The sequence below is a fragment of the Bubalus bubalis genome, chromosome 1, assembly GCF_019923935.1.
Source record: "Bubalus bubalis isolate 160015118507 breed Murrah chromosome 1, NDDB_SH_1, whole genome shotgun sequence".
NCBI classification, from domain to species: Eukaryota; Metazoa; Chordata; class Mammalia; order Artiodactyla; family Bovidae; genus Bubalus; species Bubalus bubalis.
Window position 1 is genome coordinate 162,718,882 of NC_059157.1, and position 15,590 is coordinate 162,734,471.

Consider the following 15,590-nt stretch of genomic DNA (forward strand, 5'->3'; position numbering starts at 1 on the left):
ATACTTAACACATTAACTACATAATTTGTATTAGTAAGGTACAGTTTCATTTGTTTTTGCTTTAAGCAGTAATATTATCATAGATTTATTAAGCCATATTTAGACACAGGAACTCTGTTACAAACACTTAAAAACAGGCTAAAGGTTATAAGGTTTGGAGTTCATCTGAAGATAAAATTAAACCAATGAAAAGGACTTGCACCAAGTAGTTGCTCAACAAAAAAAATCCTGTTTTTCCAACCCCCAAAAAATAAATGTTACATAAATATTTTAAAAGTAAATATAAAATAGGTTTCTTAATGGTCATTCACAACTAAGGGCAAATGTGATGTAGCTTAGCAGGGGGTTTTACATTTGACTCATCTCCCTATCCCAAAATTTGCAGTCTGAAGTAGCTTTTTAAACTGCTGATGGTGTTTCCTATTTATAGATCCTAAATACTAAAGGGTGAACTCCTTAATGGTTACACTTAGTATAATACTACTCCAGTAAGTACTAAAACTTTCTAATACATATATACTTGTTTATAATTATAAGCATTAAATTTAAGTGGATGTTATTTTACAATGCAATAAACAATTTTAGATAGTAAGCAACCTAACAAATTTATTTTTTGGCAAGTGCCTTAAAAGATGCTTTTATAATGAGGATGACCCCCTGCTACTAAAATTCAAAGGAAATAAAAATTATGTATTCATATCTTCATACAATATGATATTCTCCCTTATCTTATCCTTCAAGTTTACCAGGGTTACTCTCTAGACCTGCATACAACTGAGAGCCCAGATTCCACTTAGAAAGCTAGATCTGAACCCTAGTTTCACCATTTAATGGCTATGTGACCTGAGAAAGTTCCTTAATCTAAGTTTTCACTTTCCTTCTCTATAAGCTGAGGCTATTGATAGTATATATACATCTGCTGTGAAAATTAAATGAAATAACAGATCAAAAATACTTGGCATGTTATCATGTTGCGTATTTTTACTTAGCAGTCCCTGACATATAGTAATCCCTAAGTAGCAAAAAAAACAACTACTCTGTGGAGAAATTCAATCAGCACTTGATCACAGAGACTGAAAGGATATACTCTAAACTAAAAGCAATTAGGCTCTGATTTGTTCCATCAGTCTAACGATCACTCATAATAAACTAGCCTTGGATAAATATCAGTAAGAGTTACAGATTAGTGTACTCATTAAAAATTTCTTTCATAAGTCACGTATTTGGGTGTCTAACAAGGCCTGTTCCTTAGACACAAACATTCACTAGCAATGTTACCCAACTATTTTTGAAAACCTGGCAAATGCTCTGAACCTTTCACTGAAAACATACATAATGTTCTACCCAAAATTCCACAGGCTTCATGACCCTCTGAAGCCTACCCACTGACTACTAAATATAGATATCTTACTAAAGAAATTAGAACGTATTAAAAAATAAAATGAAAAACATATATAGAATAAGGGACAACTGCTATTAGTTTGTTGTATTTCCTTCCAGACTACCACTGATTGCTATTACTGGTTTAAGAAACTTTTAAGTTTATATACAAAATCTCATCAAAATTAAGTCATGGAATACTGTTATCTGAAGCAATTTAGAATATAATTAAAAAGAATTAGTATGAATATGTACAAAAGAATAACATACTTCTGATTAAGATTAAGGTTAGAAATAGATACCATAGTCTATTTAGATGACGCTTTTCAAATATCTGACAGGCTTGCAAAATGTGTGTACCATATTTTAATGAAAAATATTAATTCTAATATTTTCTGTATAACCTTGGAAATATATCTTAACATAGATTCTTTTTCTTCATATGAAAAATATGATGATCAGGTTGAGGATTAAGATATCCTAAATCTAAACTGTATTATCCTAATCTAAACCATATTATTTTCAGAGTTCCCCTACAAAATACAGCTATGTAAAACCAAGCAAAATTAGAAGACCTATTATAACACAAGTTTACAAATTTCTGCTTTCTAAGCAGAACACAATTCTGAAAGGAAATGTTTTTTCAGGGTATACAAATAATGTATAATGACTTCTGATATATTATTTTCATTTGATATTATCATCTTAGGTATTCTCAAGAACTGAGAGAGTTTCTTCAGCTTTTATTTTTAGAGACAGCATGAAAAATGCCTTTTTTATGAAAAATAAAATCCTATAAGTAATTAAATTATATTTTATGAAAAAAATGGATGTAAAACTTTTATAAAAGATTAGTATTTCTCAAATATTTCTTGGGATATTAACTAGAAGGTATATGGGGTCCCTAATTATATTGTAAGCATCTACAGCAGATGCGATAGCAATATTTAAATAATCATACTATGATATAGGATGTCACTTTATTTTTTAAACTGTTTATTAAACACCACTGCAAAGATACAGCCTGAAAGGATTATATACTCCAAGTATTAAAAATTCCAAGTTTTAACGTATATATTTAATACTATACTCTTACGTTATACAATGTGCTCAGTTTGTTCATAAATATTCATCTCAATACAATAACATCAGGTATAATACATAAAATCTAATCCATTAAGTCTTACCAATTTATGACCTGATGAGACACTCTTGTGGACAACATTCAGTCCTTAGAAGCTAGAATAACCCTTCAACCATGTGAGGGCATCACAACTTTTAAACTTTCGGCTTTCGATCATTATTATGTCACATTCCTCCTCCGATGCTGAATTCTAAAAAAAATTCTAGCAAAGAGTTTAAGTAAATAAGTGTTTTAATCAAATAGCCTTTAAAAATCTTTTATAGCAAAGGTTTATGTTCTACCATGATTACACAACTGATATTTTGTACTTAACTTTTTTTTTTAATGTAATATAATTTCATATTTGATCTGGATACTTCAAGCTTTAAATAACATGGACTTTCAGGCCATCAGGAATACTTGTCAGTAAAGAGTCAAGTAGAAATGTAACCCATCAAAGGCTCAAGATCATGATCCAGAAATTATGATTTAACACCATAACCTGGTACAGATAGCTTTGTAGTCCTGCAGAATGGCACTTGAGTTATACTGTTTGGTCCACAACCATACCAGTTTCTAGACTTACACAGCACAGATGGCTGGATCAGTAATAATCTATATGAATCATTAAATGCTCAAGACGGCATTCAACTTAATACCTAAATCCAAGTCTATCTTTATCATCCCCAGTTTTAAAATTAGACAACACGATGGAAAGAATAAAATTTTAGTACGTGTTTTATGTAATAGATATAACAATGTATCCTACTCGAAAGTAATCCTACTGCTCATCTGTGTATGCCGCTGCTGCTGCTAAGTCCCTATGGGCATGGAAGAAAATATGGGGATAGGAAGATTAAATAATTGTAAAAATTACTTCATTGAGAATATAATCTTAAATTTATTACATGTTTATAAAAAAGCTTTCAATTGGGCACCTGTTTTAATCATTAGAAGGTAATATTATAATTTTCTGCTTGAATTTTGTTTGATAAGAATGTTGATTTATATATTTAGTCGGCAGTAATCCATAGAAAGGCAACCCACACATTTATGGGCACATTTCTGCCTACATCAAACCCCTAAATAAAATGGCATAATGAGGTAAAGGGGAGGGGGAAAGAGGAAAGCCCTTATTGAGGAAGATTAGATGTGCAGTTATAAAAAACTCAAAGACAGCATCGTAAAGGAAACTCTGCAGCCATCTCCAGAGATATTTGACCCAAATATAGGGGGCTGGAGTTATGTTGGTATAGATTTTAACTTTTAATGTTAAATTTTCTATTAAATACACACGGTCATTTAAAAGTCTTCTATATAATCTGAAGGTCTACTTGAATTTTTTCAGTTTACAAATATAACCTTTCCAAATGTAACCTGACAACACATTTGACTTCAACAAAATCAAAGATTTTATTTTCAAAGGACAGCCTTACAATGTAATCACCTGGTGAAGGCAAAAATCCATATTTATTAGGATAAATAATAGTTGAAGGTTGTGGTCATTTCATCAACATTACTATCAAAATGCTTTTAGAATGTTTTTATGCAACTCTCATCTCCTATCAACCAAAATTCTACCATAATTTAAAACACAAAATAAGTTACTTTAATGATTTACTCTTTTGAGGGACAAGTCCCATGAGAAGATACAATACACAGCCATATTTAGCAAAGTAAATGGTTCCTGAACTATATAATCAGTAATGCTGGTAAGCTGCTTGTCTGTAAGACTTTGATGCACTGGTCATTTAAATGGCAGACTACTCGGTCTTTTAGTAAAGGACCTACCAACAAAAAGCACTGTCATGATAAATGCCTGGAAAAAAATCTCTGAAAGATAGAATTAAACCAGCCATATAAAGCAGATTTAATTATTTGTACTGTGACACTTATAAAAATGGTACTTTAAGGTGGCGTGCACCATACAAATGTATGGGAAATTTAGGATGTATGAGTTGTACACATTAAAAATATACACAACTTCTGTGTCAATTTTTCCCCAAGCATGCATTCTCAAAATTAGTTCCTACCAAGAACAAGGCTCACAACTGAAGAGTTTCAATCACTAAATTCTAACATGTAGGAAATTCTTATTAAAAATTTGAAATAAAATTGAGTAAATGAAGTGCTTGTAGATGAAAAGAGTTAAGATTAATTAGATATCCTTTAAAATTTAACTTAGAATTCTAAAAGTGAATATTTAGAAGTTATTCATAATCTTCTGGCAAGATTGCTATAAAAAACAAATCTTGAATATTTCCTATAGTTATCACTTCATTCTTTAATTTTTGAGGAAAAAATTTCTACTGAACTGAGAATGAGCTATTAAATGTTCTTTTAGCCCAGCAAGAACCAGGCTAAAGTTTACCATCATTTAGCTAATTTTATGGCAAACTTATATTAACAGAATAAAAGAGTGAGCACAGGGGCAAAGAGGTAGACCATTTGCAATTTCCAAGTCATTATTTGAAAACTTGTAAGTGAAATCAGACAAATCTATATATGAGTTCCTAAAGGAACTTGCTATTTGAATGCATATGCTTAGCTTCTTTTGGTACAAAATTTCACTTTTAAAGTATAAACAACAATTCTTTAAAAAGTTCACTACATGGTTCTGAGATTTCCTACACATTATAAAAATCAATGCTTGCTTCTCTTTAAAAGGTCAGAAATGCTTATTTTTTAATGGAGAAAGGGGGGATATGGAGCAACCCCTCATGCCCCTGATAATTACATACGGACTTCCCATATGTATAAGAGAAACCAGGCTAGAAATATCAAAGATAAACTTATGGGAAAAAAATCGGTCCAAATGTACCTAGTAGAATAAGAATACTGGAAAGACAGTGTTTCAAGAAATTAACATATAAAAATAATATAGCTTTGGGAAAATGAGCTTTAACAAGATAGTTATAGACCGATCTATCATGTTTACTCACAATGATTTATACTTCTCTTTAAAAAAAAAAGTTTATACGGGATACCAAAAAAAAAAAAAAACAAAAAATTGAAATTGGGGGTGGGAGAAGATAAAAATGGAAAAACAAAGTAAGTGGAAGCCAGCAATGTATTACTCAAATATATGCAATAACATTCTGCAGGCTTTGTTAACAGAAAGCTGCATATTTGACTTTGAGCTTTGTTAAGAACAGTTAACATAAAGCAAATAGAACTGTTCTTAAAATTTTAAATATCATCACGTTATGTGTAAGACTTAACATCTAATTTTGTGAAACAAACTATGTTATGACCATTCCAGACATGTATTTAGCAACATTTTCTGGACTAAGTAATATCTAAGAAACAGCTGCTGTAAATACAGAAATTTTCTGAAGATTAATGGTTAATAGACACTGTGAACAGGAGTGAGATTAGTCAAACACAACAACTCTTTTTCCCTTCTTGTTCTCCTTTTAATAGTGCACAGGGCTAGAAGGAGAATACTTCTTTACCTTGATATTACCACCAAGTAGACATGTAGAAAGATGTTTTTGGCTTCCAGGATATAGGTTACACCACCACTATTTCCATGCCAAATATCACAATTAAATTAAAAACTAAAAAAAATACCATGCGGACCCTCCAAATCTTTTCCTATTTATAACTAAAATCTTTACACTTTGACAATAACCAGGAAACAAAACAGCATAAAAATGCTATTTGAGGATATCTATCAATGAATACATATTCTAAATTATTACCATCTATCTAAATTTACTTGTCAAACGTGGAAAATATTTTAGAAGTCGTCAAGTGAAACCTAAACATAGACGCTATTATCTGGTAGCAAATGCATATAAATGATCTATGGCAATCACAAAAATCTAACACATTTCCTGATATGCATGATTTAGAATATTAGTACAAGTACATGCACACACACAAAGAATGTCAGCTGGAATGGAATCAGTCATTTCTCTTGTCTAACTACCTACAAACCCAAATCTTGCTGAAAATAAAAATATTAAAGTAATTCCACTTAATATTTCTTTCTTCTCAATAGGTTGCCAAGGTGTCTGCAGGTTTCAGTACATAGAAGAGGTATGAATTCATATTTTTAAACTCTTAGGAACTAGAATGGAAAAAAACCTCCAAACAGATGTTGTATGTTTGATCTGGTTCAACAATTTCAGGCTATATTTGAATTTCCTTGTCATCTGAACAAATTCATTCAGTCAGAGTCTTTTCTTAAAAAGCTTTGCTACAGAGTTCTAGATTCTGTAGGAAAAAAAGAGATGGGTTTAGCAAATTACACACACATTGTTCTGTTCAAGGGTTTGATTTACTTAAAATCTATTCGGTGAAAAGTTAAACAATTAATATCAACAATAATAAAGAGACCTTACCAACTATTTCCATGTTTTAAAACTGCTTTTCAAGTTTCATCCTAAGAATAACTGTCATGACCTTTCAGAGCAGGTAGGTTGTGGCGACTTATATGGAGAAAATTTACTAACTAAAGAGGAAGGCGGTAAGCACATGCACAAAGAAGCATATTATAATCGATGAGCAGTTAATAATTTCTCATCACCAATTCTGAAGTCCAGTCACGTGCTGAAAATAGTATCAGCATGTCAGGTGTCCCATTCCCATTAGTCACAGAAAAGCTGACAGGAGAACAAATGCTTAGGATCCACTGAAACACCACTTCAGACAATGAGATACAGATCTATGGTTAAAAATCTGGCAGCAAACAATCCACCTTAGGCAACTATTGCAATAAAACTTGGAGGATAAAACAGACTATAAAGGACAGCAAGCACGTATTTTGTAAACCGAAGTGGTGAGTAAGAAATGTCTTCAAATTATACTATTTTTCTCTACTTAATTAAAATCCCAGCTTAATGTATAAAAACCATAGTACAGAAAAAACGGGTATATGAATATACCTCAATTTCTCTTGTAAGGGATATACCCTCATTAATATCTGCATGTTCTTTCTTTGCTGCTCGTTACTAAACTTTAAGAAATACTATTCTTAAAAACTTCTCCAATCCCAGTAGTTGTTTTAGCTGGATTCTAGTCAGCACACCCTTTCATCTCTCTCCTTTCCAACCCCTGTAACATAGACTGTAAAAAGACACGCATCTGTAAAAAGGCAGATGCATTTTCCCCTGTTATTCAAGCAGAACACTGACACTTCCTTTTTTAGTGACTATTTAAACAATCTTAAAGAAGACTGATACAATATTTATTTATATAAGACAGGAGGAAAAAAGACAAATGTTTCATAATTAAATGTAATCTGTGATCTTTTTAGGCTCTTTGATCAGGTAAAGAATGGTCATAAAGGACATTACTGGGACAACCAACAGAATGTGTACATGAACTGTATGTTACGTATTAGGTAAGTCTAACAAATCTGAATTTGGTAGCTATACTATTTTTACATAGTAGGAAATATATGCTAAAGTATATGGGGATTAATGAATATGGTATCTGCAAGTTACTCTTAAATGGTTCCTAAACAGTATGTTAGGGTGATAAAGCAAGTGTGACTAAATGCTCACAAATGTCAAATCTGTTAAGATTACTGAAATGCTTTTGTACAGCTGACTCTTGAACAATATGGATTTGAACTGTGTGGGTTCACTTAATATGTGGATTTTTCCAATAGTCATACTACAGCACTACACAGTCTAAGGTTGGTTGAATCCACGTATACAAAATCACAGATACGGAGGAACTCTGTGGCTATGGAGAGCTGACTATAAGTTACATGGGAATTTTCATGCATAGAAGGTTGGTTACCCCATTTATCCCTGCATTAAGAGTCAACAGTATTATTCTTGTAATTTTTCTGAAACTTTCAAAGTACAGATTCAAACATTTTCCCTTCTTTTTGGGTAAGAATTAATATTCTTACAATCTTTTAGTCTCTAAGACGACTTATCTTCAAAGTTTCCCTCGTTCTCTAAATGTAGATAGTGTTGCCCAAGGCCTGTCCTCCTGGCCTGCCCCCTTTCCACTACTCTGCTCCTAGAAAACATGAGCCTTTCCTAAAGCCTGAATTCTAGAATAAAATAATATAAACTAAGAAACAAATAAATAAAAGATTCTTCAATCTCTTCTAGCCTTAACTTCTCTACCAATCTGCGGGTTTGCAGCTAGGGCTGTACCCTGAATATTTCCACTTTGACCTTCCACTGGCTCTTCAGCTCAAAGCAAAATCTCATTACTATTTTCTTCTTCCCAAACCAACTATTTCACTAATACTAGTAATGGTACCACTATTCCTTCAGTTAGGTCTGACAAAGTCAAATTTGACTGTTTCCCTGTCATACCTAATCAGTAGCAGAATTCTTTAATTCTAACCTTCTGATAACCATTCTTTCGTCAACTTTTCCTTTCATAAGTGCGAGCACACCAAGTCACTTCAGCTTTGTCTCTTTGCAGCTCTATGGACTGTAGCCTACCAGGCTCCTCTGTCCATGGGATTCTCCAGGCAAGAATATTGGAGTGGAATGCCATTACCTTCTCCAAGAAATCTTCCCAACCCAGGGATCGAACCTATCCATGTCTCTAATATCTCTGGCATTGGCAGGCAGGCTCTTTACTGCTAGCACCACCTAGGAAGCCCCTTTGTTCATCTCTATTGCCTAATTCAGACCTTCATTACCTTCCTAGTATCTTTGGTCTCTAACGAATCTACCATCTTTTCCCTGTTATCTTCAAATGTTTTACGCACCAATCAAATTTAACCATCCTTACCATATAGGTCCACAGTGGTTCACAGTATTTCCTCTAACCGGAATGTGCCTTCTCAGTCCTTTAACTCTGCATGACCAAATTCTGGGGCTTCCCAGGTAACTCAGTGGTAAAGGATTTCCCTTCAAAGCTGGATCTACCCAAAGTTTGATCCCTATGTCAAGGATTTCACTAATCCTTGGAAGATCCCCTCGAGAAGGAAATGGCAACTCGCCCCAGTATTCTTGCCTGGAGGAGCCTGGCAGGCTGCACAGTCCATAGGGTCACAGAGTCAGACATGACTGAAGGAAGCAGCTGAGCATGCGCACAACTGAATTCTACCCAGTCACTGGTTTCCCAATTTGTGGCCACAATTTAATTGCCTCTGACGTGGGAAATCTGTCCTAATAGGGAAAGAATTTTATTAACCCTCCAAAGATCTGTTAAGCCTCCGTTCCTTAAACAAATACACAGCTCTCTGAGGTTTTCTAAAACTAATGGGCAACAAAGACAAAACAGAATGAAGTAGATCAATTTCAAAACTTTTCTTACCTCTTTTCTTTCTTTCTTTAGAACTAAGCAGCGCAGTAATACTCTGCACAGTAGGGATTTTAAAAGTAACTGGCTCTAAACCTCAAACATTCCTAACAGCCAGGAAGACCACTTTATTATTTCTAGTGATGGCAGGGCTATTTCCCAGAGGACCCATTTTCTTTCAGAAAATAAGCTCATGTCTTCCTACTGAAATACCCACCTGGCTGTCCAGGTGGAATATAAATTAGATTTTCTAGTTTGCTTTGTATTTAGAGGAACCAGCCTACAGAAATGAAGTACAGTAGGTCTGTCACCATTTTTTCCTATTTATTCTAGTTATATAAATATTGCCTCACATTACATTAGCTTTTGTGGCAGGCCTGTCATTTGCTAAGCAGTAACTATAAAACGCAGCCAACTAGTGTATCTCGGTACTTTTTACTCTACCTATTCAGCTAAGTTTCAACCTTCCTGAATTTACATACACGTTCTTTCACTTTCTGAATTTCTGCACATACTTTAGACGGTTAAATTCACAAATGCTATCATCCAATAATAGCTATGACTTCCTGCTTTAATGTCATTTGAACATTTTATAAGCGTGTTCTTAGGTTTTCATCTAACTCTGAGATCCAGTCCTAAAAAAGGTGACATGCTAAGTCACTTTAGTCATGTCCAACTCTTTCTGACCCCATGGACTACAGCCTGCCACGTTCCCCTGTCCATGGGACGCTCCAGGCAAGAACACTGGAGTGGGTTGCCATTCCCTCCTCCACGATCTTCTCAACCCAAGGACTGAACCCATGTCTCTTATGTTTCCTGCACTGGCAGGTGGGTTCTTTACCACTAGTGCCACCTGGGAAAAAGATGACTGGCCATTAAAAACTTCCTCTAATTTTTAGCATCTCTGATTATTCTCTACTAGATATCCTTAATTGGAATTGGTCAAAATAGAATCAGATAATAAATTATATAAGTACTTAAGGTACAAATTATTAAGAAATGTATTTGGTATGGTTACACAACAGTTTGGGCTCATATCCTCAAAGTACTTAACAGTGTAATTATCAAGAGAGCACACTAACCAGTTACAATCTCTAACAAGTAGCCCACCATGGTTAATTCTTTGAAACTTGATTTTTTTCCATTTGTGTTAATAAGTGGGCATTAATGATGTATCCAAGCTTCCTCAGAACAAATAGTCTCATGGTTTAGTTCTGATTTACTTCTAACTTCAAAAGTGGAATCTCATAACCATAGGAATGTTGGACACCTTTTCTAACACAAAATTTGTTGTTGTTGTTTCACTGCTAAGTTGTATTAGACTCTTTTGCCAACCCATGAACCGTAGCCACCAGGCTCTTCTGTCCATGGGATTTCCCAGGCAAGAATACTGGAGTGGTTGCCATTTCCTTCTCCAGGGAATCTTCCAATGCAGCGATCAAACCTGCATCTCCTGCTTTGGCAGGCAGATTCTCTCCCACTGAGCCACTTGGGATACTCCTAACACAAAATACTTGATGTTATTTAATAAGAACATTTTAATGCAACAATTTAGAAACCAAATATAAATAGAGAAAAGTAAATAATCACTATAAAGACTTAATTGAAATCATCCAGTAACTGAGTAAAAGACCCAAAGACTTATTCACTTTAAGCTAATAATTCATGTGTACTACTTTCCTTATTCATTTCTCTTTTAAATTTTGGTGCTGTCATAAGGAAGGACAAAAAGACTCAAGCGGATGGTGGACCTAGCCACTGTTACTCTAATTGTTTAACTACATTTTAAGTATTTTCTTCATTAAGGCAGAAACATTTCTAAGTGTTTTATAAGGATAAATCCTTACAAGCTACCTGATTTTTTTCTTTAAAGGGAAGAGGTAAAATCTCTTCCCTTTAGTACTCCTTTATCTTCCTGACTCGATATTTACAACAGGGTAAAAGTTGTTTGCTATAAATTCTTACCCTTAGCTTATGCACACAAAGGACTCCTAGTGAGAGCCTATCCCCTAGTGATTATCAGGGTAACTTTCTAAACTAATTCTGTGATGCAACAAAGCAATGCCAGTAATTAAGTTTGGAAAGTTGGTTTTTTAAAGAAAAATTCTCAAGTTACTGTTCTGAAATGCCAACGGGCGAGGCTATCACTAAACACTGGCACGGGGCTTAAAAAGTGAAACCTGGAAGCTACATTATTCATTTTAATAAAACAGTCAATGCACTTAATTTGGGTTTCCTAAGAAAAAGTTGTATTATTTTAGCTATTAGAATCTACTGTTCTTTATTTGGTAATGGTTTCAGCTGACTGATTCCCTGAGGACTCTGCAAATGACAAATGGGGAAGACAGAAAATGATGGCACCTACAGGAAAAGGGAAAGGAAGGCTTGACAGGAGCTTCGACTTTAGTATAATAACTGAATAAAGCACTGGATAGCGACAGAAAGAGGAACTATCTAAATATAGGCAGAGGCCGACTGACACAAAGTCTCTCAGCTTGCTAATTCTAATTTAAATAGTAGAGAAAACAAAAAGGCCATTAGATAGCTCTAAGTCAATGTGAGAAAGATATATGTTACCTACATTTTGATTAAAAGATAGTCTGCTAAAAGAATTCTAGGAGAAAAAGATCCCAGTCTTTTGAGTAAGGCAAACCCAAGGATCTTCAGATATCTAGGGCAGGTTTAATAAAAATTGGCACAGGGCTTAAAAGCTGCCACTACCGAAAATGATTTCCAAGATTTCATAAACGGGAGCCTGAAATACCATATATACACACACTGATAAACAAATTTATACCTCTTAGTGAGTAAATGATGTAAGGAATGTATAGCCCCTTAAATCCTTTAATGGGGTCTATTTAATAATATCATCCTTAAAAAATACTGTTGGAGAAGGAAATGGCAACCCACTCCAGTATTCTTGCCTGGAGAATTCCATGGACGGAGCAGCTTGGTGGGCTACAGTCCACGGGTCGCAGAGTCGGACACAACTGAGTGACTTCACTTTCACTTTAAAAAATACTGACTTGCCAAATTAGTAATATTTAAAAAAGCTTGTATTTGTAATAGTAAAAAATGAACAAGGCAATTTGGTGAGATATTTTTCAAAGCTTAACACACATTAATCTTCAACCTCTGTCTGCAATGAAAAAGAATAAACAGTCCCACAATACTTTACAAGTATTAAACTACTAAAAAGCTTAGAGATATCTGCCAACTGAAGCTGCAGATGCTTAGAACTAACAAAGCCAGCCACTACTCCTCTTCTCAAATGAAAATTAAGCTAGACGAAAAGCTAAAAGGAAACAACTAGTCAGTTTCCACGGGGTTGAGTTTTTCATCTTGGTAACAACATGTCAATTTACAGTGAAGAATGGCTGATCTAGAATAAAAGTTCTGATTATATTTTGGCACTAATACACTATAGACAACTATCCAAGTATCCATTATACTTCTTTGGCTCTGGACAAAAGAGGATCCAAGGAGAAGAGAAAATATTTTCAACCCATGAAAAACTATAGATATAACAACTTGCCTCACTTCTGATACCTTAAATATTTCTAGGATCTAAAAAAGAAAACAGATGTATTGAGTGGTAACGGGTGATGAGGCGGCAACTTCTATGGCTGCTTTATAATGAAAAGAAATCTTTTAATTAGATCCAAATTATAAAAAGTAAAGTTCAAACCTTTCTAAATCATTTTGATGAAAATAATAGGTATTATTCATATTGCTATCATGGTAGCTCATCAAAGTTAGCTATTTCAAATACATTATCTTATATCTAAAAAACATTTTATAACATTTCTAAGGAGAGTGTGATTTTTCCTTTCTCTAAGGGAAAAGTATAAAATACATCCCCAGAGTACTCACCCTGGCTACATTGGTAAGCCATCTGAATGATTAAAACTTCATGCTGTTTCATGCCACAATTTACATTTATGTCTTGATATTGCTATAGCTGTACAATTTAAAAATTGAATCTATAAATTCAGCACTATACATTATACACTTCTTGTTCTACAAGTAACCATTTTAAAACATTTCCAGTTAAGTAAGGAGCACATTATCAAAAAGATAGTTTGTTAGAAAATATCCTGAGTGATACAGTAAATCAAGCCTAAGAATTAAAAGACTGTTACAGACCATGTCTTAGCATGACATGTACATGCACGCAGCAATACTTTATTCTAATGAGAGATGGAGTTCAGTCCATGAGTGTTATCCAAACTATGCCAAAGGACACAAATGCGCTGCCAGGCAGAGTTAAAAGAATCTAACAAAGCTTTGTGTGAATTTTAAAAACATTGTTTGCACTCAACTTCTGTTAATTAGACACAGATTGATGGAGTGCTAATAAATATTCAGCCAAATAAGTGAACACAGCATATACTATCTAAAATGTGTATTAAGCAGAAAGATAAACCAAAGTATCTTTTGCCACATGCGAAGTCCAAGACTTCACTCTATACTTTAAAAAGTTACCAAAAAAAAATTATAGAACATTTCTGTGAGAAAAACTATTTCAGGGGTTTATAAAACTGTAATGCAGATATAGTGAATTCTAGCAAACAAGCTTAAGGTTAAACTCTCTTGCTAAGAATTAAACGATTGCTACTTTGATATCTTAAGTCTTTTCCCTTCCCCAATTTCCTAACATGAAATAACATTCTGCTTTGAGTCACTAAGACTTTTTAGAGAGAAATTATATAAAACAGCACAAAGTTAACTGTAGGTTTTTTTTAATAGAACATATTTTTATATTAAACACACCTGGGTAAGGGGATATTTCATGTAATAAAATCCAATAGAGTAAGCCCTTCAAAAATATACTTTAAAGTGCAAAAAAAGTATGTTTATATTCTATTTAAAATACATATTGTCCTTTTGGTTTATTTTGCTGCTTTGTCTCATGCTAGATACCATGTGATTCTCCCCCTCCCAAAATAATAAAGATCAGTTTTAACGATGAGAAACTGTGCAAAGCAATTCATGCATACATTGTTGCATGTATGCATTTCATATGCAAGTATTCATACCTATCCCAGAGGTTCTTTGATTCCTGAACCGTGTTCAAATGGAACGCTTGGTAGAAAGCAGTTGAAGGATTCCTGTGAGACCCAAGAATCAAATGGAAATGAAGTTGAGAAAGTACAGTAAAATCACTACTTTTCAAAAAAAGAAGGAATATTTTAGATTTCTAACACAGTGCAACCACTTTAATTTAAAAAAAAAAAAACAAAACAAAACCCATTAGCTTGATTAAAAACATTTCAAAAGAAATTTAAAAACTGGACAAAATCCAGCAGACCCCGACAACAATGCAGGAAAAGAATGGGGTAATACAGATAAAATTAAATACTAACTAACATCCAGTTTCGTGTGTGTGTTTATATGCCTATGAGCGTGATCAACTCATAGCTTAATCAGCAACTATTTCGTATCAGATGCCTTTATAAATCCCTACACATGTCAACAGTTTAACAAAGCTGTTCTCAGGTATAGTGTTCACAAAATGGTGCTGCAACTAGAGGGGAGCTTTCTAATTTCTCGCATTTGTACAGTGTCCCCTTAAGGGGTAAGAGCTTATATGCCTTTATCACCATCCAGGTCTAAGAATTCCCTGGAGAAATACTCCCTCGGGCTATCCTATAGAATCTTGAGGGGCAAGCTCCCAGCATGCTTGTTTCACTTCGCATCTCAGAAGTTGTTTCTCAGGTGACTGCCCGTTTCTCTGCCACCCCAGCATATTTCCAGTCCCCCCAGCTCCCAACCTGCACACCTGCCATGCCACTTCCATAATCCCTGATGCAGCTGTAGCAGTGTCACGGCAGCAAGCCAAGACGAAGCAAGCTAAGTG

General features: G+C 34.1%; 1 protein-coding gene across 5 annotated transcripts in view; it reads right to left on the minus strand.

Moving 5' to 3' along the window:
- The window catches only part of TSC22D2 (TSC22 domain family member 2), a 51,862-nt gene that overhangs the window by 23,355 nt on the left and 12,917 nt on the right, over window positions 1–15,590 (minus strand). For 2 of the 5 annotated variants that reach the window (XR_006552360.2, XR_006552364.2), the window contains exons 2-3: window positions 14,770–14,841; window positions 2,568–2,726 (exon numbers count right to left, since the gene is read on the minus strand). The exons of 1 other annotated variant lie outside the window; for it this stretch is intronic. Coding sequence is in view for 1 of the 4 variants with exons in the window: in XM_025289977.3 (XP_025145762.1) it covers window positions 14,770–14,841 (72 nt within the window). In the remaining 3 variants the exon portion in view is untranslated. The remainder of the gene's footprint in view (window positions 1–2,567; window positions 2,727–14,769; window positions 14,842–15,590) is intronic. 2 more of the 5 variants (XM_025289977.3, XR_006552365.2) reach the window with 2 other exon arrangements.